At 36.6% G+C, this 23,001-nt stretch overlaps 2 protein-coding genes across 12 annotated transcripts in view; both read left to right on the top strand.

Moving 5' to 3' along the window:
- The first annotated feature begins 144 nt into the window (after positions 1 to 144).
- On the top strand, positions 145 to 18,919 carry STX2 (syntaxin 2). Of its 3 annotated transcripts, XM_054219320.1 has the most exons (12): positions 147 to 338; positions 1,249 to 1,354; positions 6,703 to 6,774; positions 7,279 to 7,378; positions 8,887 to 8,961; positions 9,919 to 9,992; positions 10,197 to 10,305; positions 12,050 to 12,123; positions 12,234 to 12,371; positions 13,784 to 13,894; positions 15,248 to 15,375; positions 16,795 to 18,919. In XM_054219320.1, the coding sequence occupies exons 3-11, from the start codon at positions 6,754 to 6,756 to the stop codon at positions 15,329 to 15,331; spliced, it is 786 nt and encodes a 261-aa protein (XP_054075295.1). In that variant the 5' UTR covers positions 147 to 338; positions 1,249 to 1,354; positions 6,703 to 6,753; the 3' UTR covers positions 15,332 to 15,375; positions 16,795 to 18,919. The 3 variants fall into 3 exon arrangements, with proteins under 3 accessions (XP_054075293.1, XP_054075294.1, XP_054075295.1); XM_054219318.1 differs by lacking the exon at positions 1,249 to 1,354 and having other exon boundaries at positions 145 to 338; XM_054219319.1 differs by lacking the exons at positions 1,249 to 1,354; positions 15,248 to 15,375 and having other exon boundaries at positions 146 to 338.
- A 662-nt stretch (positions 18,920 to 19,581) lies between these two features.
- RIMBP2 (RIMS binding protein 2) overlaps positions 19,582 to 23,001 on the top strand; it is a 169,043-nt gene continuing 165,623 nt past the window's right edge. For 6 of the 9 annotated variants that reach the window (XR_008469104.1, XM_054219309.1, XM_054219310.1 and 3 more), the window contains exon 1: positions 19,598 to 20,804. Coding sequence is in view for 7 of the 9 variants with exons in the window: in XM_054219309.1 (XP_054075284.1) it covers positions 20,796 to 20,804 (9 nt within the window). In the remaining 2 variants the exon portion in view is untranslated. The other 3 variants (XM_054219315.1, XM_054219317.1, XM_054219314.1) reach the window with 2 other exon arrangements.

Genomic DNA, 23,001 nt, shown 5'->3' with positions numbered 1-23,001 from the left:
ACGTCAGCAGCGCCAGGCGGGCTCCCCAAGGGGATAGCTGCCGCGCGCGCCCGCCCCTTTCCCCGCATGCGCGGCGCGGCCGGCGGTTGCCGTGGGGTTGGGCGGGGCTGGGGGCGCGGCCGCCGCCGCGGGCAGGGCGGAAGGGGCGCGGGGAGGCGGTGCGGCCCGTCCGCAGCGGCCGGGACAGCGGGGAGGGAGCCCGGGGGTAGGTGGCCCCGGCGACAGCGGGCCGGGCGCGGGCGGCCCTCGGCGGCGAGCGAGGAGGAGCAGCCGGGGAAGCCTCGGTGAGGCGCGGAGCCGCTGCGGGGATGAAGGACCGGCTGGCCGACCTGGCAGAGGTGAGCGTGGGCTGCCGGGGGAGGCGGGCGGCGGGCTGAGGTGGGGAGGAAGGGGAGAGAGGCGGCGAGGTGCCGTGGGCCGTTATCCTCGGCTGAGGTAACGGTCAGCGGCGGGCTGGGCCGGGCCGGCGCCTCGGCCCGCGCCCCGGGCAGGGAGGGCCCTGTCCGCCGCAGGCCGCGTTCCAGCCCCCTCCTCGGGGAGGGGGGCGGCTTCCTCCCGGCGGCCGGGGAGCTGGCGGCGGAGCCCAGGCTGCTCCGGTTTTTATAGATCACCTTCCCCCGCTTCCTCCTGACCTCCAGCGCCTTCCGAACGCGAGCGCGCTGGGCGGCAGCAGATAAACGGGATAATAATTTTGTTTTCGAACTGGCTGTGGTGTAGTTGGGTAGATTTATCTGCTTGGGAGCTGTTTGACCAGCAATGCGTCAGTAAAGCTATCTGCAGGTTTTATTTTCCGTGTGTTTACAAAATGGTAGCTGGTTATGTTTATACATTCCTTTCCTTTCCCTTATTTGTGCTTTGAAAACAGTGTCCTAACAGAGAAGGGAGAGTTGGAGGGAGATACCATCGTGTCTGTTTGCAACAGGATATGGCTTGGTTAAAATAAAAGGGTGTTTGACTCTTTTTATTCCTGAAAATAAATGGAAATGGAGAGCGCAGAGAAGTCCTGTGATAGTTCTAGGACTCCCCGCATACGTAGAAGTTGGTCTGTGCTGAGCTACATGCAGGTTTGGGGCTCGTTTGTCTTAAAATTAAGGTCCTATGTTCTGGATCACAAAATGCTTTTCTTCTCGTCATCTTCTCCAAAAGGATGAATTGACATCTGAAAAGTTTTCACATTATTAGATTACAGGGTCTTTACTGGGAAAGATGTTTTGGAGTCATGCCAAAGAAATGTGTCATTTCTTTCAGGTATACTTCTTCCCTTTTCCTGTTTCTAAACATGTCCAATGTTGGGGGAATACGTGCCAAATTTCAGTGATGGTCCACACTTCCTGGAAAGAGGAAGCAGCAAACGGTGATCTGAATTTGCTTTTTAACTTATAATCCTTGACACTTAGATCTCATTCTAACTGAGGGGAAGCAGCAGTGGTCTGTTGTATGGTTTTTTTTAATCTAAAAATAAAACAAACCCTAAACCGTAACACACCCCGTTATATATTGTTAGAAGTTTTTAAAGCAACTGTACATAAGGGTTTTTAAGCCAGCCTTAGTATTTGACACCTGAAAACATTACTGTACTGCAGCAAGCTGGTACTTTAACTGAAACACTGCAGCAAGCTACTACTTTAAACACAATGGTCAGTATTGCTCAAGTGCTTCATATGTTCATCAATGTACTTTTCACTGCTTGTAGGCTTAGCAAATAGCTTAGACACTTAAAATTGAAGGCTTTTCTAATTAGAAGAAAATGTTTAAACATCAAATGACGAAGTTATTGAAGATCCGGTCTACGTTTTATCACTTAAAAGTGTGTAGTTGACACAAAGTTTTAAAAAGTTGCATACCCGAGGGAGATGGCTTTTGTAAAACTTGATTTCCACAGGGAACTCATGGAAGTAGCAACTTCCATCTTCCGTCTTTATCTGAAATACCAAAACGGATTATGTTTTTGTGAAGTGCTTTTTTGCCCTTGCTACTATAAATGCTTTGAACAGTGATCCTTGATCCACATAGGTAAGATTACTTTGAAAAGGAATACATAAGGTGAAGAAACAATGTATTAACAATTATTTGCCTGTTTTTTGAACTGCTTCAGTTTGATTAGTGTAGTTCCATTGTATTTTATTTGTCTAAATCATTAAGTGAAGGGTAGAGCATATACGTTGTGGTTTTGAAACGGGCCTGGGCCTGCAGAATCTTCAGGAATAACTATGCCTTGCATCTTTCCCTTGATATAAGAATGTCATTATGTATTACTTTGGTTGTACCTGACATGTAAGTTGCATCCACCGCGTTTTCCCCCTAAGACCCAATGTGATACACAAGTAGTTTAAGAGATCCCAGTATTTTAGCTAGTCTACACTGACTCTTTTTAACTAAATACAGCATTCCCTTTAGCAGAAATGTAAATCTAAGTTTGCGTGTCCTCATTTGTATGTTCCTGGATTTTATTTGACAGCAAGCAAATTATTTTATCATTAAAAGTTGTAACGTTTTCCTAGATTTCCCTTTATCTCTACAAAGAAGAGGGAGAAATGTTACTTATCAATGTTTATGGACCATTAACATCAAATTATTACAACTTTTTGATATGTTTGTTGATAGACTGTATTAAGTCAGTTAAACAGCGCTAAAATAATGGCTGGAGAAATTGTTGAAGACATGCAGATTATATAGCCTTCAGATAATGTTGCTTCCTCTTATTTTCTAGCTAGAAAAAGTCTTGTAAAGTACATGCTTTTTCGGAAGATAGCAACCATAATTGCATTTGTCCACTCCTAGGGGATTATTTTAATGTCATTTCTAAATTATCCCAGGCAGGCCAAAATTCTTTCAGCTGTTTGAACTCTCCTTTAATACGATTAATTGGACAATTGGCCAAAACCCAGTCTGGTTTTAGTTATTTTGAGCACAAATGAGTGTAAGATTAACAATAAAAGGTTCTCTCATATCCGATATGCTGTTTTGAGCAGCGGTTGATAGTAGTTATGTAGGGAAGAAAAAACAACACGGCAAGTACGTAGCAATGATTGTGTAAAATACTCTGCCAGCCTTCAATGGCTTGCCGTTCACGGTTGCAAGTCCACCTTAAAAATTACTTTAAAAAAGCTGTAGGATCTGTGTTCAGACACTTGATTCAGCAATTCAGCTAGTGTCAGATATTAAAAACAGATGTCCTTTTAAAGGTCTCTTAATAAAATTCAGTCAAACTTTTTTGTTATTGTTGTTAAATCATTTAAGAAAGAGGTAGGATGTAAACCTTCTCTGCTTAAGCGTGATGCTTTAGATCTGAATTTTGGGGTGCATTGTTCATATGGCTCAAAAATTACCATCTTGTTGTGTGCTGAAATGGATGCAGAGCTATCTATTGAAATCCATTTTTCTTGCTTGATTGGTGAATCATTTTAAATGCATGCTTTTTATATTTCTTTACTCTTGAGTGTTATGGAGGATATCTTAGACATAACCTTTGAAAAATACATTTATATTTGATTGTAGCTTCTTTAAAAAAAAAAAACAAAAACAAACAACAAACAAACAACTGTAACTTGAACAGAACTGCATTGACTTTTTTGCAGACTGCTTCTTGGACATTCACTTAGTGTCCCCAAAACTGTTTAGGAATGAGTGAAGAACCACAAAGTCACAGAAGTTAAAATTGGCACAATTGGGTGGTATGGAAAAAATGCAAAAGGAACTTTTCCAGAAGGAGGGAAACATTACTGAGTGTTTCGTTGTTTTTTTTTTTTCTCCTGAGTTAATCTCTTACATTAGTCTGTGTTCAAACATGGAATTTTCTGAAGATGAGCTATAAGTTTCCCATGTCATAGCAGCATAAAATAATTTCTTTTTGACAGTTACCAGATGATGTTTTTCTGGTTGTACGGTAACGCTACTAAATGCGTGTTAATGATTGACCTGCCAAAGCTGCCTGACAGATCTCCTTGTCCGTCTGTAACCCTTCTTGGCTACTTTGATATAAAAGAATTTCTTGAAATGCTGATGCTATAAGGAGAAACTCTTAACACTCTCTAACCCACTCTTTGGGTCTGATTCATTGGGATGGTGGTGGTCAGTTGTTATCCTTGCAGTCCACCAGACGAATAGACATCACCTGCACTGAGGAAAAACTAACCTTGATTGGAATTTCAAGGGCAAGTAATAGTCATGTTTTTATCGGTAATTAATTTGGTAAGACATCTCAAGCTAGCCTTATTTCTCCAATTCTATAAGGTATGGGAAATGTCCCAAAGTTTCATAAGCCATCAGGATACCTCCTACTTGGAGCTGAGAAATGATCCTGTCTGAATAGGTGCAGTCTGTCATATAAACCTTTTTAGGGAACTTGATGTATTTTATAAGTCTATGAATGTTTATGGAGTTGCGTGGCCCAGCCTTTCAGTCCCAAGGTCAAGGTATGAGCTGCAAACAGACTTCATTAGGTTGCTCTTGGCGTTGACGTGAAACTTTTTATAAGTTTTTGTGATACTGCTTATACTGAGGAGGTAAGGTCTAGAAGAAACAATGTGTTTCTGCTAAACTTGATGACAAAAGTGAGTTCGTGGTTGAATTGTGTGCTTGTCAAAAGAAGGTGCATCGCTTAAGTTGAAGTTAGCAAATAAGCTGTATTTTGGGTAAGTGATGATTTAAGAATGTAGAGAATAGAGATTGACAAGTCATTAGGTGTCTCAAGTGCCGATGTTCAAGGTAGGCTCCATAAATCCTTCAACAAATCATAGACAGCAAATTGGTCTGTCAATGGTGTCATTGCAATCAAATGTGAATGTCGAACTGACTGCAGGGTGGGAGACATGATTGCTTCCTTCCAGTCTTGCATCTGCAAACAGGACTTCGGAGTAAGATGTTTGTATCTTTCATCTGTTTAAGATTCACTCAGGTGTTTAACGTTTTACTAAGGTCCTCAAGCTAAAAGCTGACATGCTGAATCTCTAGCTGATACTATTGTCATTATTTTTGGTTCAACTAACTGAATACAGGATATGGTTATAAACAGTTAGAAAGTTTACTCTGTACTCAGTAAATGTAAGCAGAAGGTGTTCTTTTACATAGATCATAAAATTAAATGTCTTTAAAGTGTAGCTCACTCTTAATATTTAACTTATAACTTGTAGCTTTGTAGCAGTGCAGTCTCTGGTGAGGGTAAAAGTTGGGTAACTTCATTTGGGCACAGTCTTCCTTGCTTATTTGTATTAAGCAAGACTGTTAGTTGATTACATTCCCTAAGGGCAGATTCTTTAATATTAAGTTCTAGCAATCATCTTCCCAAAATTCTAACTGCAAAAAGTCTTTAATGACACATAGCATTATGAGTGGTTGAAGGGTGGTCCAGGAGAGCAATAGCATCTGAATTCCTTTGTTTCATCTGAGGCGTTATGGTTCCCTTGAGCGTAAAAACCAGATGATTTCTTAGAAAAATATTGTCATAGGGCTTTATGCACTCCCTGAATTTGCAGGAAAATAACTGTCACAAAGTATAAGTAATAACTTTCCTTGAAGATTTGGGGCAGTCTTGGTGGATTTTGATGCGTAGGTCATCATTGTGTAATAATAGCAATGTTTGACATTGGATTAAGTTGCAGAATTGTCATGCAAATAACACACATCTCGCCTAATTTAATAAAACTAGAAACAAAGGGCTTACGGGATAGTAGGATCAGGGTTTAGAAGCAGAAAGCGAGTGTTAGAAGGTCAAAGGCAGAGGGGCTTGTAAGAAAAAAGGAGTTTTGAACATGAAAATCCCTTAATTTTACCTATCTTTTAGGGTTTTTTCTAACAGATAACCCATTGACTTTATTGTAGAGTAATAGTTTGTTCTAATTTTGATTCAATGCAGTTCAAACAGTCTGTGCTCTACAGAGGGAACTAGAGAACATGGAAGCTGGAAGTCTTTGCCTTTATATGATGCATGTGAATTCTCTCTTCCTTTGTGCAAATTTGAATCTCGGTTACTTTCAAGGCCCATATATTCTGCTGGGCTGACTCAAGGGTTAGAGAAGTGTGACTTGGGAAGGATCTTGGGCTGTGTGCCCTGGAGACCTGTGACAGCCTGTCAGCTTGAGCTTTTGTCTCTTTGCTGTTGTAAGGGTCTATCAATGATGTAATGCGTGTATAGTTTAGTGTACTGCAATTACGTCTAAATTCGTTTGGAATGGCAGCCTTGAAAACACCCAAGGGCAAAACTAGTAAGCAGATGTTGATAGCTTTTTGTTCTAGCTTTCATTGGATATTTAGCTTATTTCATCACAAGTCAGTCATCAGCACCCCTCCTAGTATTTCTTTGATTTACTCAGTAAACCAAATGTTATTTTCAGTTCATATGAGACTCACCGTGGAAGTATCCTATGCTAGGGGAGAACATTTATATGTAAAATTGTATTCTAATAATTTTTGATAGGTAATGAAAACTGCGACATCACTTACAGACTGGTTCTATCCTGAAGTTGTTTACAGAGGAGTACATGCCTTAGCATTTACAACTGTGTGGGAGTTGGGTGACTTTCTTTGACTTATCTGCTTATTTGTTTTTAGGTTACAGTCTTCAGAAGAGGAAAACTTACTCTTTTTGACTTTGCAGACTATTGACAAAAATGTGTATGCAGTAGCAATGCAGAAGTAGTCATAGTTGTTTGAGAACAGCGTCCTGAGTTTTATTTCATAGATTTGTTTTGTTGTCTTTTACAGTGTAAAGGAAATGAAGATGGGGAGACGGTTATTGTTGAAAAAGACCATTTTATGGATGACTTTTTCCAACAGGTAAAGTTACAGTGTTCGCCATACATTAAAGACTTACAGTTTTCTCTCTGTGCCTTTTAATTTCTGTAATTAGGTTTAACAATTCATCTACACACACACCCCCCCCCAATATGCTTTGTAATGGTATGCCAAATCAAATGTTGTTAACACTTTTGCTTGTTTATTTCAGGGTATTTTCTGTCTTGACTGCATAGAAGTGTTTTTAACTCCCTGTCAACAAAGAATCTGCATACAGAATTTTAAAATCTTTTTTATTAAGAATAGTAGCACTTACGTTTTTGGCTATACAGAATATATTTGCTATTAAGAATACCATTTTTTTCTTAAAAAAAAAAAAGTGCAAGCTGTTTAAATGCCAGCATTTCTGCTGGGATTTCTGTCAGATACTTATAAACGTTGCAATGAAATACTTTACAATTTTTATTGCCAAAGATTTATTTTAAAAAAAAAATCTTTACCTGGAATTATTCTAATATTTTCATTCCCATATTTCTCCTCCTATAGGTTGAGGAACTTAGAAATAATATAGCAAAAATAGCACAAAATGTGGAAGAAGTGAAGAAGCAGCACAGCATTATCCTGTCAGCACCAAATCCTGAAGGAAGTGAGTATTGCTTTTTTTAGATTTCAGATATGTGTGGCTAGATATTCTGAACTAATTGTTGTTTGTTTTAGCTCTCTGTAGGAATAGAACTCCAGGTCTTCAGAATGCAAAATGTAACACAACTTACTTATTTAAATATTTCCATATTTAGCATCGAATTAATATTTTTCAATTGCTTATTTTTACCGTTTTAAAGTCTCATTGGAATAAATAGATTTTCAGAATATTTGTTGCATCATCCAAACCTTTGCCAGGCCAAAACTTGGATTCATATGGTGTCTTGAAATTGATTGTGTCGTTAGAAACTTAGAACTTGCATTTCTTTTAATAAGTGAAAATGCTGAAGTTGTCAATTGGAGACCATCATATGATAGAGCCATCCTCTTCTCTTTACCCTTCAGTAGGAGGAAGATCCTGTCTAACACTAACACTACAGCCAGCTGCGTCAGTGGTAGTAAGAGTTCCATGCTGGAGCCCTATTTTTAGAGGCTGTAACCCCAAAGCTGAAAGCGAAGATGTGCTTTCTGAACAGAGAACTCAAAGTTTAGGGAACTTACCAACAAACGTGGAACCTTCTCTGTTCTCAACGCTTCTTAAGTCAAGGCATGCCTGGGTTTGTGGGCAGGGTTCAAAGAAAAGGGAAGAAAAGATGCTGAGATGTTTTTGTGGAATATTGCAACGCTAGCTTAACATTTATCTTCTTGTTGATGAAAACTGAACTTTGGATGTTAGCTTTTCTTTTACCCCTTTTTTTTGTTTATGGGTGAGCGTATGTTTGTATTCTTACAAACGATTTTGCAGACTGCTTTTTGTCTTAACAATCGTATACAGTCAGTGAATCTCAGGTTTAATAACGGTTCATCTGAATGTTTAAAATCCGTGGGCTCAGCTCGTTTATCAGCTTGTGTTTGTGCTAAAAATTGCGCTCAGTAATGCATCTGAACTGTGTCAGAACATGACATTGCTTTGTAAGTAATGTATGCTCTTGTGAATCTAGTGTCTTCACTAAGCCCAATAACAGAGATCTAGCTGTGTTCTTCATAAATACTCTGTGTAGTATTCCTCAAAAAATATAGGTAGTGCATGGCACAGTTACATTAATAAGGGTAAAAGCAATGAGTCTGTGATAAACAACAGAGCTAAAAAAAACGTGAGATGAATCTGTATTTTCACTTGACAGACTTCAGTGAACTTTCATTTTGACCAGCAAATGAGTATTACCCTGAAAGTGTTACGTTAAGAAAAAATGTGGCATATTTTATGACCTGGTTTAGTTGGTGATTTGGCAATAACATTTCCCAAGTGTAAGGGCCTGTCATAAGAAGCAGGAATTCGATAGTATGCTGTTATTAAAATCATATTTAAAATACTTAGGAGTAGAATAAACTTATTTTCTGCGTGGTTGTACTAAATACCATCATGAGATTGCAAGGTAGAGTTGTAGATGGTTGCTGGCTTACTATTATCAATCATTAACAGTTCTAAAAAAAATTATTTTTTTTAAAAAGGAACGAAGGAAGAACTTGAAGAATTAAATGAGGAAATAAAGAAGATTGCTAATAAAATCCGAGCCAGGTTAAAGGGTAAGTTGTGAAGAGAAATAAAGCTGCTGTTGCTTGTAATGATTCAGGACATTGGCAGTGTTATAAACTTAATGCATTGCAGCTGAACCTCTAAACTATACAAGCTCCATTATGTATGCATAAATTGTATTGTACAGCTTGTTTAAAAAAAAAAAAAGAGAGAACCACCTCCCTGCCAAACATGTACAGCCCATGTCAGTAACAGTATCGTCCTCTACTTTATTCCTCCTTGGCAAGCTTCACCCCTGAGAAATACCAGGTCTCAGCACAGCCTAGTTTGTGGAACAGGACAAAGAGCTTGCTTTCACAAATAATCCAGAAAATTAGAATGCAAAGTAATTCCTCTGTGTAGAAATGTATTCTGCAACTGAAATGCTGGGTTTTGGTCATGATGTTTTGGAAGAAGATTAACTTTAACTGGAAAAAGACAGTCTCCATGGCATAAATGTCTACTTAGGGAATTGCTGTGGAGCACTTACTGTATTTTAAATTTAGACTAGCTAATTTTGCTGTGACTTTACCCTGTCAGTATGTCTTAGTTGTTTAGCATGGGTTTTGAAATATATCCAGTGTTTTAATGTTACTATATTACAAATATTGTATGCTTTTGTCCTTCTGTAAACATTAGGGTATGGTGTTTATTGTTTGAACTGTAGGAGCAGTCCATTTTGTTGTATCTTTTGAAATTTTTCCAGAGTAATAGACGGTAGTGTGACTCTGAGAGTACTGAAGTAGTTTTTATGCTTTAAGATCTGTACCAATTATCAAAATTATTTTAAATTTTTAAAAAATATACATCACTACCAAGCCCCACCTTGCCCTGAAATGTTAAACATGTCTATGGGGATCTTGTACATGGAAAAAAGTAATAATTAATAGTATTTACAAAGTAACTGAGCTACACTATTTAACAATTATACTGAACATTGACTCATAATATTCTTGTATCGTTCTTAGCTATTGAACAAAGTTTTGATCAGGGTGAAAATGCTAATCGGACATCAGTGGACCTCAGGATTAGAAAAACACAGGTATGATCATTTAATAAGCTTAAAGAAATTAAAAGGATTCTAGTAAATCGGAGAAAGAGTTTAACTTTTCTGAAATAGTTTCAGAACTTCCATCTTCTGTTTTGTTGGAATGTAAATACCACTTTCAGTTGTTGTGCAGTAGTATTTGCTGTATCAAAAAAAATAAACATTTTTGTTCCACACTTTTAAATCCTCAAAAAACAGCACTCTGTATTAGCTCACAAGTTTGTGGAGGTCATGACGGAATACAACGAGACCCAAACTCTTTTTCGAGAACGCAGCAAAGGTCGGATACAGAGACAATTAGAGATAAGTAAGTGACCTGAATGCACTTTTTAAAAAAGATTAATTGTATTGTTAGTAGCTCCCTTGTTTCTTATTACTTAAAGATGGTACAAAGCATCATACATATTGGACGTCTTCTTGAAGCATGTGAGGGAAAAGAAACAATTTTATCATATGACATAAACTCTTTGATACTATTCTTCAGAACAGCTGTAAAGAAAATAGAGAAAACTCACTGAATTGGTTTTTCTATGTTGAAAATTACTGAAGAAAACATCTTTTTCCTTTGCTTCATTTATTTCCAATGTTGCAACTTTCAACGAGACATTAAGAAAAGCTGTGTTCTGAAGATAGCAAGTGGTAGTAAAAGCCATTCCAAAATTAACATGCTAAACAGGACAGCATCTCTTTCTATGCTATGCTATTTTTGTCAATAGGTACATTTGTTAAATACAGCTGACATAAAATCAGTGCTGCCGTTAAACTAACTCTAAACGTTTGACTGAAACACATTTGACTTATTTCATCATTGATTATTATGAGGAGTATTTTGAAAGGTACCTGACTCTACTCTGAACTACAGTATCTACCTCGGAAGGTGTCATAAAAGAATCCATAACATCTTGTACCTGAAATTAGCCTTTTTGAATATCTCCTGTAAAAGCAAATACATATATTGCTGAAATAGGAAATGCAAACAGAAAAGTGGGCAAATTATAAGAAGACTTTGTTTTTCATGTGCTCCTCAAATTTGTCAGTAGCCTCTCATGCTAATGGTTCAGTTCATCATTTCAGTGAACTTTATTGGGCAAGTTAAATTCTTCTTTACCTATATGTTTGAGGGGAGGGACCTGAACACCTCAGTACGTGGTTCTTTTAAATTAACGTTTTTATGACCCAATTAGATCCTTCAGCTTTTCCTCAGCACTAAAAACTCTAAAGTAGCTTGTTTTGGGTATTAACATTAGAAAGTAATACTCAAACTGTAACTTTCATCTGATAGGATAGAATTATGTAAGTTACTACAGATAGTCAACTTATTTTACATGGGAAGAAGAGGGATTTGATATGTAGTTTTTAAAACTGTGCAATACAAATCACTTGAATGTATTGTGTAACTCATAACACTTGCATTTGTCAGACCAGTGTGATCAGTAGGATTCAGTTCGCTTAAACATGCAATACTGAACTACATAAATTGTTAGATGTATTATGAAAAGTTGAAGTGAAGGTACTCTGTGGGTAATCATCTTCTCTGTGTGGAATATGAATGTAGTCCTATGTTGGTAAAATCAAATTTACATAAAGACGTTATTGCCCACACAGTGGTGGGGAGTGAGTAAATTAGGTGCCAACATTACATGATTGAATAGGTAAATACTGAATGTCATGTAAGTACTCTGTATCTCAAGTTCTTCCTTATGAAGAACACTCCACTTAACAAGGTTCTTATGTACACTGTCAGTGCTTCTGATCAAACTTCATTTGACCAAAAAAAACCTTGAAACCAAACAACAAGATGAAATCCCACCAACCAGGAGTTCTTCATTGTAGCTTTGAATCTACATTTGTTTTCTGACTATTACTTTATACTTTCTGTTTTTTTCATATGCAAAAGGGCACTTGGTAATGGCTAAGCACTACATTGTTTTATCCTGAAAAATGCTCAATACAAGAATTTTGTTTGAATTGTCATCCTTCTGGTATGGTAAGATTTTACATTCAGTAATGAATAAGTGATGTTATGTGACATACTGTTCTTTTTATCCTAGCTGGAAAGACCACCACTGATGAGGAACTGGAAGAAATGTTAGAGAGTGGTAACCCTTCAATTTTCACTTCTGATGTATGTATTTCTGGTCCAGTTATGTCTGTCTCTTATTCTCCTGCTTCTGCAATTTAGAGGTGTTTGGCACGTACTTACTCATCTCTCTATCTTTTTTTATTCTCCTGAAGATTATATCAGATTCTCAAATAACTAGGCAAGCTCTGAATGAAATTGAGTCACGTCACAAGGATATTATGAAACTGGAATCTAGCATACGGGAACTACATGAAATGTTTATGGACATGGCAATGTTTGTTGAGACGCAGGTAAATGAACTAATTCAAACACGTTTACGTAAGTGGGATTTTTTCCCCCAGTCTTCCTCTTTGAAATATGCAGAAACAATTGCTTATATTCAGATAATACAGACTTACAGTGTTTTTTGAGTGTGATTAGAAAATATGAAAGTCAATCACTATAGGTTTGTTGTTTTGTTTTAGACAAACGTACGATCTATTCATAGTATATGCTATGAATAACTAAGCATACCGTTTCTTTTCAGTTGGTATACTTAATATTTTCTTCAATGTGCTTATATTGCAATATGCTTGAACATTTTGTACATGTTTAAGTAAGAACAACTCTCCTGGAATGCTGGCTAACATCTTGGGAATCTAGGATTCTCATAGACATGGTAAAGGACTACAGTGGTAGAATAAAATGTGCCTTAGCAAGGTTGTATGTAACTTGCACATAATGCAAAGGTATGATTATCCTTATAATTAACATGAATGTAAAGGGATTGACAAGTCATTCAAGTCGTCTTTTATATTCATAAGCGTTGTCTTGACATGTATATAAATTTGTTCTATTTGTGGCCTTTATGTACCAATTTTCTTATAAAAATATTTTTAACTTCTTAGAATTTGTTGATTTATGCAGGAAAGTGAAAAGAATAATGGTCAGGAGACAAACTTTCCTGAAAAGGACTAGTTTGGTTTTTTTTTTACTGTTGTGTTTTGTTGTAGAAGTCCTGTGTTGCTTTGATATTAAATATATAGCCAAGGCAAATTGGTAGCAGTTTTCTTTTGAATTAGAAATGTACAAAAGTTACTTGTGCATCATTCTTTAATGCTTTGCTGTTTACTGCTGCTGATTATTTCTTCTGATGGACAGAAACACAGGTAACAGACTTACTGTAACTTTTCACCAATCCTCCATTTCGTTACGAAATTTCATTCATCATAATTAATTTGAATTTTTTTTATGTGTTAACATTCTAAACCATTAATTCTGAGGAACTTTTGAAGTTGCTATTATACATGTGTTTTTTTCTTAGATAGCTGTTGAACCTTGTGTCAAAATAGTCAATATCCTTTCCCACTTCCAGGCACAAAGGGATTTCTGATCTCTTTAGATGTCAGTTTTAGTTTGGCTGTTAAAACATACCTCACATTCAAAGGTATGTTTTCAGGTGTTCAGTATTTGTTCCTGCAAAAGGGAGAAATGCCTTCCCTGCCCGTGAATGTTCCTTGTTTGGCTAGAACTTTGAACCTTTCCTTCTCATTCCTTTTTTCCTCTACTCATCAAAGCAAAAAAAAAGTCTGCCATTAACAAGTACATTATTCACTTTTTAAAAATAATGGTTGATGTTCTGTAGCCTTTCTTCTCTTAGGTTCATTAAACAAGGATCCAGGGATTACAGTAATAATTTTTTTCTTCAAAATTTCATTTTTAGGGTGAAATGATCAACAACATAGAAAAGAACGTGATGAATGCATCAGATTATGTGGAACATGCAAAAGAAGAGACAAAAAAGGCAGTTAAATATCAAAGTAAAGCACGAAGGGTATGCTATCTATCTGTAATTGTGCTAGTCAGTATTTTAACTTAGCACAGTATGAAGCAACCTTCAGTTTTGATTGATTTTGTTGTTCTATTCAGTCCTTCAAGGTAGAATTAATATATGCATTTTACTTTTTTGTAGTTGTGATATTTAAAATTGGTTTAGAAAAACATTGTTATAAATTAGTGTATGACAGAGGAAGATTTACCAAAGGATTTTACAAACAAAAAAACCCACAACCCATAATCCAGAAGAAATCAGAACATTTCCAATGTGAATTAATTTGTTATAGTTAATATTAAAAATTGATATTACTAGTAGAGAGTATAAACTTCTTGTCCTACAAAAACAGATAAGCAATTCATACACAGCTAAGGCTGTGTTCACAATTTTCCATTTAAAAAGCGGTCATTATGAAGTGTAAAACCGCCCCCCCCCCCCGCCCCCCCCCCCCCAAAAAAAAAAATAGTATATTACACTAGCAGATAAATTCACAGATTCTTCTCTTCAACTACCATGATACCTTAAATTATTCAGACTCTAAATAAGCTTAAAGGTTTTTGGATCTCTGTCACTTATAAACTTACCTGGAGTAAAAAAGCAGTAAAAGCAAGCAGGCTTACTTTTTTAGAATTCCATCTGTAGTTATTATTTTTACAGATAACTACTTCTGTACTCTTGTAAAAGTACTAGATTAGGGGGATCTTCCCTCTGGAAAGACATTAAAGCACAACATTCAATCTTGTGAAGGAATTGAGTTCAAAGTGACGTTCAGGCATTTTCCATTGGTATGGAAACTTGTTCTGTGTTTCAGTATCTTTCTTCCCATCAGAAAGCCAAATAATTTATTCTGAAATCAAATTACTAAGTAATTTATTTTTATATTTTGTAACTGTATGATTGCAGAGTGAATGAAGTGTTCCTCTGACATTATAAGTCCCCCTTTTGAGATGTTGTGCAATTTTGTGAGGCTTTTTTGGCAAGTTGGATTTGAGGGAATAATGTATCTTTATATAGACAGACAGATACCTACATATAGGTAACACGTGTGTTACACTTACAAAAAATTACTTAGGTATGTATTCTAAGAGACCACTTCATGTATTTGTAAATGGTAGTTTTCTCATCTTTCATAATTATATAGGTATTAATCACATTAGCTTACCTGTAAACACTTTTAAAATTTTTATTCTTATGCATGTAAGAGTATACAAATAAATTTATCTTAATTTGAGAATAATATAGGCTTTAATAAAAATGAGTGTGGATCTAAAAACTGAGTATTTTAAAAATTAAAAATAAATGCAAGTCCTAATGTGCTTAATATTAAAACAATAATACCTTGTTTTTTGACAGAAAATGTGGATAATTATCATTGTGTCATTGGTGTTGATTGCCATAATTGGTCTAATTATTGGTTTGTGTGTTGGTGTTCGGTGATGCTTGGATAACCTCAGCATGCATGACTTCCTGCCAGAGTGGCAGTAAGTAACTAATTAACTAATTTTGCTCCTGTTTTGCTCTGGTAACTTGTATTGTTCTACTAACCCTTAATATGTGTACAGTTAGTTTTGGGGGGGGAGGCTTGAAAGGCACTGGTGCATCTTGTCTCTCTCTACATACTGTAACAGTGCTGTGCATGTGACTATTGGAAACTGACATCTAGTGGTAAGCTGCTAAATTTACAGAATGCAATCACTACATAAGACTCATAAATGCAGAAGGAAATGAGACCAAAAAATCCGATTATCATCTCGCAGTCCTTTCAATATTTTTTTTTTTTAACTGAATGTTCACATCAGCAAACAATTTGCATTAAGATATGGAGTACTAGTTACACTTGGAACTTTATCAAATGGTGTTTTCCATGGTTTTAAGTAGAGCTTTCATAAAAGTAGATTCCACAGCCATGAAGTTGGCTATTGTGCCATGCAGAATATCCTAAAATTTCTTACTTCGAAGCTGTTTATTAATACTAGACTAAATGAAACAGTGGAAAATAATATATTTCTAAAAGGAAGTCTGCAAAGATTCCAACTGGAATTTTAGGATATAATTTTGAGGATTCCTTTACTCTTCATGTTTTTGCTGTACTAATCTACAATTTCTTGTCAAAATAACACCTGGCCAGACTAAGTAGAAAATAGCAGTTAACTCTTCTGAGTCCAATAGAAACTCAACTGTTTACATGTAGTATCTTCAAACTTCTATATGAAGCACTATGAGCAGGATGTCATTTCAGACAGCTAATTTTCTCTACTAACACTCCTTTAATATTGAAGTCTTTGGTTTTGATATTAACAGTTTCTTCTCAGCTTTGGTTTACGGGCAGATAACAGGATTTACGGTATCATTGCTTTTAGTCAGAAAAACCTGACCTACTGTCAAACTTGGTATTTACATACAATTCATCCCTCCCCCCGGCCTTGCAGCTCTTCTGAGCTAGTACCTACACAATGTTTTTACTGATGTTTTATTGAATTCCACTAAGTGTGCGGTTGTAAAGGTTTGAGCAGGCTACAAATATTTGTGCAAGGAGGGTGGCAGTAAGCAGCATTACTGTACTTAGACTTCACCTTGATAAGTAAACGTTCACTATTACATCTGTTTCTATACGTAGTGGTATTTACAGAAGTTGGGTATGAGTAATAACAATTACTCTGTGAAGCAAAATACAGAAATGTTACAGAGATAGCTCTATCTTGTAACTGTGGTTTTATGTATGTATGTTAGAAAAGAAAGACTAACAATAGGAAATCATAGCAGTAAGTATTCTTCAGAAAGAAAATCCAAACATTCAGATTAGGTATCAGTATTATTAATCTTATATGGCTGTGCATGTGTTTAAACAGTTCTGTATCTGACAAGGTATTTCAGTCTCAACTTTTCTCTCTTTTTTGCAGAAATTGATGTTCATAATTATATGTGTAACTGTATTGCTTCTGATACTTGGAATTATCCTAGCAACAACACTATCATAGCGAGCACATTCCAAGAGTTACGAACCTTCAGAAACTCCAAAATGCGTCTTCAGTAAAACCAAACCTTATTTCATAAATGATGCCTTACACAGTTCCATGATGATGACCTATCACTAATGGTTAAAAATGAAAACAAAATCACTCTTAATGTTTACTCATAAAGGAAGATTAGAATGTATTAGGATATGTATGGATTTTCATCATAAACTATACATTTGTAAGACCGAAACTTGCTCTTAATTGTTTTGAACTAAAGTAACTTAGGGCTATTTTCATATCTCAGTGTTACAAACAATTTACATAGGGAGTTGAGAGACTATTGAGTTTTGACTGTTTGGCTTTTTTTTCCTATTGCTAATATAATTCTAATCACAAATTTTAGTATGTTACCAGTGCTGTTTTGTTAGCACTCTTGCGAATGTTTTTATGAGATGTAGCCTTGTCTTTAAGTGTATTAATTATTTAGTCACCTTAACCTATCTAAGCTTTGTACTTAAATTTTTTTCTCCAACAAGCGCTAAAATATTTTATCCTGAAAAGACTCCTTATTTAATTGTCTGCCTATTGCATTACACTTGAGAAGAAAAAAAGAAAAACAAACAAAAAACTTTTTTATAGTTTCCAGTTTTGTTTTGGTTTTTTTCTTTCAGTGTGACTGAGGTTAATTGCTTTACATATTTCCTTGCCTTTTATAATAAAAAGTTAGTTGCAACATTGCTGGTAAAAGAATGGAGTAATGAAGCACAGGGAATTTCAATTTGAGCAGATAATTTTACAAATAATCCTTGAACAAAGGAAACTGATGGCTCAGTTCAGCCTTATTGTTCATATGAATGTGACAAAAATCACAGTTTCTCTAGAAAGCCAAGTCAAGATTTCTTATTCAGAAGCTTGCTAATGTTGATGTGTGACTATAGCACACAGGGATAAACTCCCTCAGAAAAGTCTGAAACATAATACAAACTAAGACACTGATTTGTTATGAAATGTTTGTGTTCTATAACATATATGAAGTGTTTTAGTATATACATATCTGTTGTAACGCTAGCTTGTGAGACTTGAAAGCTTGAAAGACTTCATATGTAACCAAATAACTGCATTTAATGTTACAGGTTATTTTTGTATTTTGTGTGTAAAATATTTGTAACATGAATTTTTGACTTCTCATTGTTTAAGGATTTCCATGTAGATATGTAGATATATTTACACTGTAAGAGAATTAGAGGAAAATATAACGTGTGCCTTTTTAAATACAGTGTTTCCAAATACTCAGTTATAATGTTAACTGCAATAACTTGCTCCTAAAAGGTCTAAAAGGTTAGAATCCTTAAACTTACATTTTGTTGAAAGTGTCTGAGATCAAACTTACTCAGTAAACTATAATTCAGTCTGTTGACTTAATGAAATTCAGCAAAGTTTACAATTTATGTTGTATGTATGAATATTCCTGCTTTGCTGTCCAAATACACTGTGAATGTGCTGGAGCTATTCAGATGTCAAACATGTTTAAATAAGAAAAAATTATTATTATTGGTCTTTTGCAAGTCAGCCATAAAGAAGTCACTTGAAAAAGTTCGGCTTCATTAATGAACAAATTTCTTTACCTCTAAGTCCAGAACACTCACCGATGTTTGTGAGGAAGTTTACATGCAAAGTAAGGAAAGATTGATTGCCTTAATACTCGTTCTAGGAAAAACGTATTTTTATTCTATAGTTTTCTAGATTTTTATTGGTAAATATTATTTATACAGATAAACAAATTGGATTGGGGGGGGGAAAATCAGTTCTGCTGTTTAACAGCTGGTTACCTAAAACGACCCCCAGAATCGCATCATGTTGAATTTTTTTATTTATAACGGAATAATTTGCCCATCAAGACCAGAAATTTGAATAGGCCACTCCACGCTTTTTACTTGTTGTTACATAGCTGCCTGAATGAGTTTGTTTTAAAACAAAACAAAACTTGTTTTTCACATGAGCCTCTTTGTTAATATTGGAGAGGAGTAAATCTCTAACCTATGCACTAATAAATTTATCTACACAAGTATCTTGTGGCTATTTTTATATTTATGATGGTATTGTGACCTTTGTGAATATTTCCAGGAAGTGTTTGAATAAGGCTGGCATGGTTTTGATCAAGGATATATGTCAAACAACCGATACCTAGGTCTTGAAGGTCTTAATAGTGTATTTCCTGAAACTTTTTACCAAAAAAGGTGTCGAGATGATCAAAGTAGGTGTAGAGATAATTATGAAGACATTAATGGGATTTATTAATTTAAACTATGCCCATGGAATTTTGCTTTAATATTAAACTTGAAAAATACGGGAATTGTTTATTTGAATAAAGGCATTCAAGTATTTTCAAAAATTCCTCATAAAAGCGCCTCTTTCACAATGTCGAATTAAGAGAACAACTTCTTACCTGCCTACCCCAGAATTGGAAATTCTGGAATAGATTCAGGGTTCTGATGTGCAGGTGGTAACTGGAGTCATTCTGCCAATTTAGATTTAGTTTACATTTCTGCTCTGGCAGCTTTTTGGGGTGTTGCGTGGTGGTATCCGAAGCCGTGCCCATCCTCTCTGGGTAACCCGGCTCCCTCCGGCTGCAGCAGCTCTGCACGTCCCTGGTGCTGAGCCGGAGCCTGATGGAGCCGCCACCAGCCTGTGACACGGGCAGGAGCAGTGTCAGCGTGGTGCTGTGCAAGGGGAAAGGTGGGTTGTGCCGCTTTTGTTGCGGGGGGGCTTTTTTTGGTGAAACTTTGAGGAAAGAATGCCCAGGGTTTCATTTGCTTTCATTTGAGTCACTGCTGTCTTAGTACAGAAATAAACTGTCATTGTAACTTTTGTAACAGTCTAACAGCACTGAGGATAATGCCATGCGGAGCTAATACCAAAGCACCCAGGAGTTAGGAACTGGCCAGTTTATGACTAACTGTGAGATAATTGAGCCATTATGTTTAGTTCAGTATGTATTTGTGGTATTGGGAAAATCAGATAGCAGTGGGAATGCTGAACTTAGCAATTAATAAGGCAAACTTGCCCATAAAGGCAAACCAAGAAAGTAAACTCTTCGTGTAGGGAAAATGTTAAATGTTAATGTTACATTCTTACAAAGATCTGTACAACCAAAATCCCTAAGATTATTTGTACATGCGGGTGTGTCTGCTGCTTCTCACAGTGGTGCCGTACCGCCTGTGGAAAAAGCACCAAGTCAGAACATAAATGAATTCAATACAATGAATTGAAGCTGTTTCAAAAATTAATCCATCTTTATTCTGCTTCTTTTTGCTCTGTAGTGTAAAACACAGAGCAGACATTTCTAGGCAATGCAGGATTTGTTTAGCATGGCACTATGTGAATTTCGCTGAATACAAGCCTCATAAATAAAATAGAAGACAAAGGGAAATGAGGGAACTGCTGCCTATGAGGAAGGATGTTTATCTGTATACAAATGATATTACTAAAAAACAAACACCAACACCCTTTCAGTTAGTTGTGCTTAATGTGGTTTTGAGAGAATGGTTTGGATGTGGGGTTTTTTTTTGTTGGGGAGGGTGGTGGATGGGGGTTTAAAGACTTACGTTACCTAATGTTAAATTTGACTTGATGTGTTCATGCGGCTTGTATGCAACTTCTGAAAATAACCATGGCATTCATCCTTGCACGCAGCGGGGCAGGCCTTGCACCTGTGGGTCAGCTCAGCCTTCCCCGTCATGTACAGTAATTGGCTCCTCGTTACGTAGCACTGTTTGCAGCCGCTTTTAGCCCCCTCTGTCAAACATGCAAAGTCGTTCTGCCAGTAGTAAAGCACTTACAAATGAGTGTTTTGGAATAAAAAAAGAGCATTCTCTAAGCACTTGTAACTAGGTTCTGAAGAATAAAAGTACTTCTGGAATAAAGGTTTTTATGAAGGAAAATATATGGAAATGGTAAGTAATTACAAAATAATTGTGGTTATGTGTTGTAAAGAACAGATTGCTTTTATTGGCTGCATTTGAATCCATTTTACTGCAAGGAGGGGGAAAGAAGGATTTTGATGTTCAAGAGTAAATAGTTCTTAGAAAATGGCTAAGCTATGATAGAAATAGCTAATTATAGCAGACTGGGTTGGGAAGAAAACAAGGATTATCTTGCATACAAAACTACATTTCCTATATCCATATTTCAGAAAGAACATGAGACTGTTGGGTGAGGCCATGCTCGTTACTGTCAATTGAAAGTAAACTGAGCTGGACAGCATGAAAGTAACATGGAGCGCAGCTCGGTTTCGAGAATAGGTGAGAATGAATAGGGACTCAGCAGAGGTGCCATTTACGCAACAGCTCACTTTATGGTCCTTTTATGTATTCTTACAGAAAATGGAGAGGCAACTGCAATACATATTTGACAAAGTTATTTGCATTTTTGCACAGAATGGTTAACTTTCTGTAGTTACAAGGTTTTTACTTCTTTGAGTCTGCTATTACATAATTTTCATCAATGTTTTTAACATTGAGCAAGTCTGCTAATTTCTGAAATGAGATGTGGAGGCTGGTAGATGAGAAGGCATGCAAGAATTAACGTGTATAATAATATTGGCAGCTTGTTGTAAAGAAATCTTTGGCTTCTTTCTTAAGCTTTCTCCTTTCCTGAATTGTGACAATAGCCTATAGTGAACATCTATATATCGTAGAATTGGAGAATTACTGGGGTTGGAAGCAATCTCTGCAGGTCATCTCCTGCAGCCTCCTGCTCAAAGCAGCATCATCAGTGAGAACAGACCAGATTCTCATACTCTCAAACACCTTTGGTTTTCATTAGCTGATTCTTTTAAACATAAGCATGGATTTATTTTTTTTAAAACCCAAACTTTCTCTATCATGACTGTTCGTATAGTAGAACAGTATCTCTTGATATTCTGTGGATTAATGGAATTGTTTTTCTATAGGGAGTCCATCAAACAAAATAACGTTTTGCTAGTTGAAAAATTCATAAGAAGAGAATCTGGCCTTGAGAAGAATTTTTTCCTTGTCCTGCTTGTGGAACAAATTTCTGTTAATTGAAGGATATAAATGGTTATTTTGAAGGGCATACTCTAGACTCAATATAAGCTTTAGACAAAGGGCTGGGGGGGGGGGACTGGCTATGATATTTCTCAACAAACATAACCAGATTGTGTTTTCTTCGTTATGAGTAGTTCTGTACTACCTAAAACACGTGTCTGTCCAGTTGGATATTGCTCAGTAGAAGAGGAATTACAACTATGTGAAAGCCTGTTCAAGGGTTCCCTTGGCTTGCATTTGTAGGTCACTGTAGCATCAAACGCTCATCAGAGCTCTTGCAGAGCTGTTCTGCTTGCGGGTGAAACTGGAAGATTGAGTCCTAGTTTGTCCAAGTCACTGATGTGCTCCTTGTTGGAGCTCGGGCAGGGCTGTGTGGCAGAGCACACTGTTGGTACCCAGCTGCCTCTTTCAGCCTACAGGACTGTTTTTGCCTTTGGGATGTGTGTGAAAGAGTGTTAAAAGAAATGCTCCTACGAGACTTCTAAAAGTTCATGCTATGTGTTTACCGTTACTGTAAAAAAAAATTGAAATGGGATTTATGTTTTGCCAGGCTTCTAGATGAAAACTTCATAAACTTTTTATTTGAAAGAGGCATCTGTATTTTGAGATTATTTTAGCCAGAGGAAGGAAATTACCTGTAAGATTTTATAAGATGAGTAACTCTGCTACAGCTGTGATTTATTTTTTTTCAGAGCTATCTGGCAGTGTTGGATTGCCCAGTTCTTATCTAGAGCACGGTTAAGTAGTGGGTGTCCAAATTGGTGAAGACAGCTTTAAAATCTCAAGTTTCAAAGTGCTTTAGAGAAATCCACAACGCTATTGTGGCAAACATTGTTTGTACTTTATAGATGTGGGAAATGATTCAGGGAAGAAAGTTGAACTGAAAGAACTAGTATTGACACCTCCATTTTCTGTACATTTTGTTTTTCAATGTGAAAACTTTGGTCCATGTATAACCCTTTGCAGTCATGACTTCATCCACTGCTATAAATGAGGCCTAAAATTAGTTCCTCATTAAAAGTGTCAAAGGATTCCTGCAGACGAAGAGAAACTGCCATTGCAACTGTGCGCTCTGGCATTGGAA

This window comes from Rissa tridactyla, chromosome 13 (genome assembly GCF_028500815.1).
Source record: "Rissa tridactyla isolate bRisTri1 chromosome 13, bRisTri1.patW.cur.20221130, whole genome shotgun sequence".
Lineage (NCBI taxonomy): Eukaryota > Metazoa > Chordata > Aves > Charadriiformes > Laridae > Rissa > Rissa tridactyla.
This window is presented reverse-complemented; position numbering and strand designations above follow the sequence as displayed.

Excerpts from the sequence above, each read along its gene's own strand:
- STX2 (XM_054219318.1), top strand. The coding sequence starts at position 309 with ATGAAGGACCGGCTGGCCGACCTGGCAGAG. Across the intron at positions 339-6,702 it reads GGCTGGCCGACCTGGCAGAG|TGTAAAGGAAATGAAGATGG; the intron begins GTGAGCGTGGGC and ends TGTCTTTTACAG. Across the intron at positions 7,379-8,886 it reads AGCACCAAATCCTGAAGGAA|GAACGAAGGAAGAACTTGAA; the intron begins GTGAGTATTGCT and ends TTTTTTAAAAAG.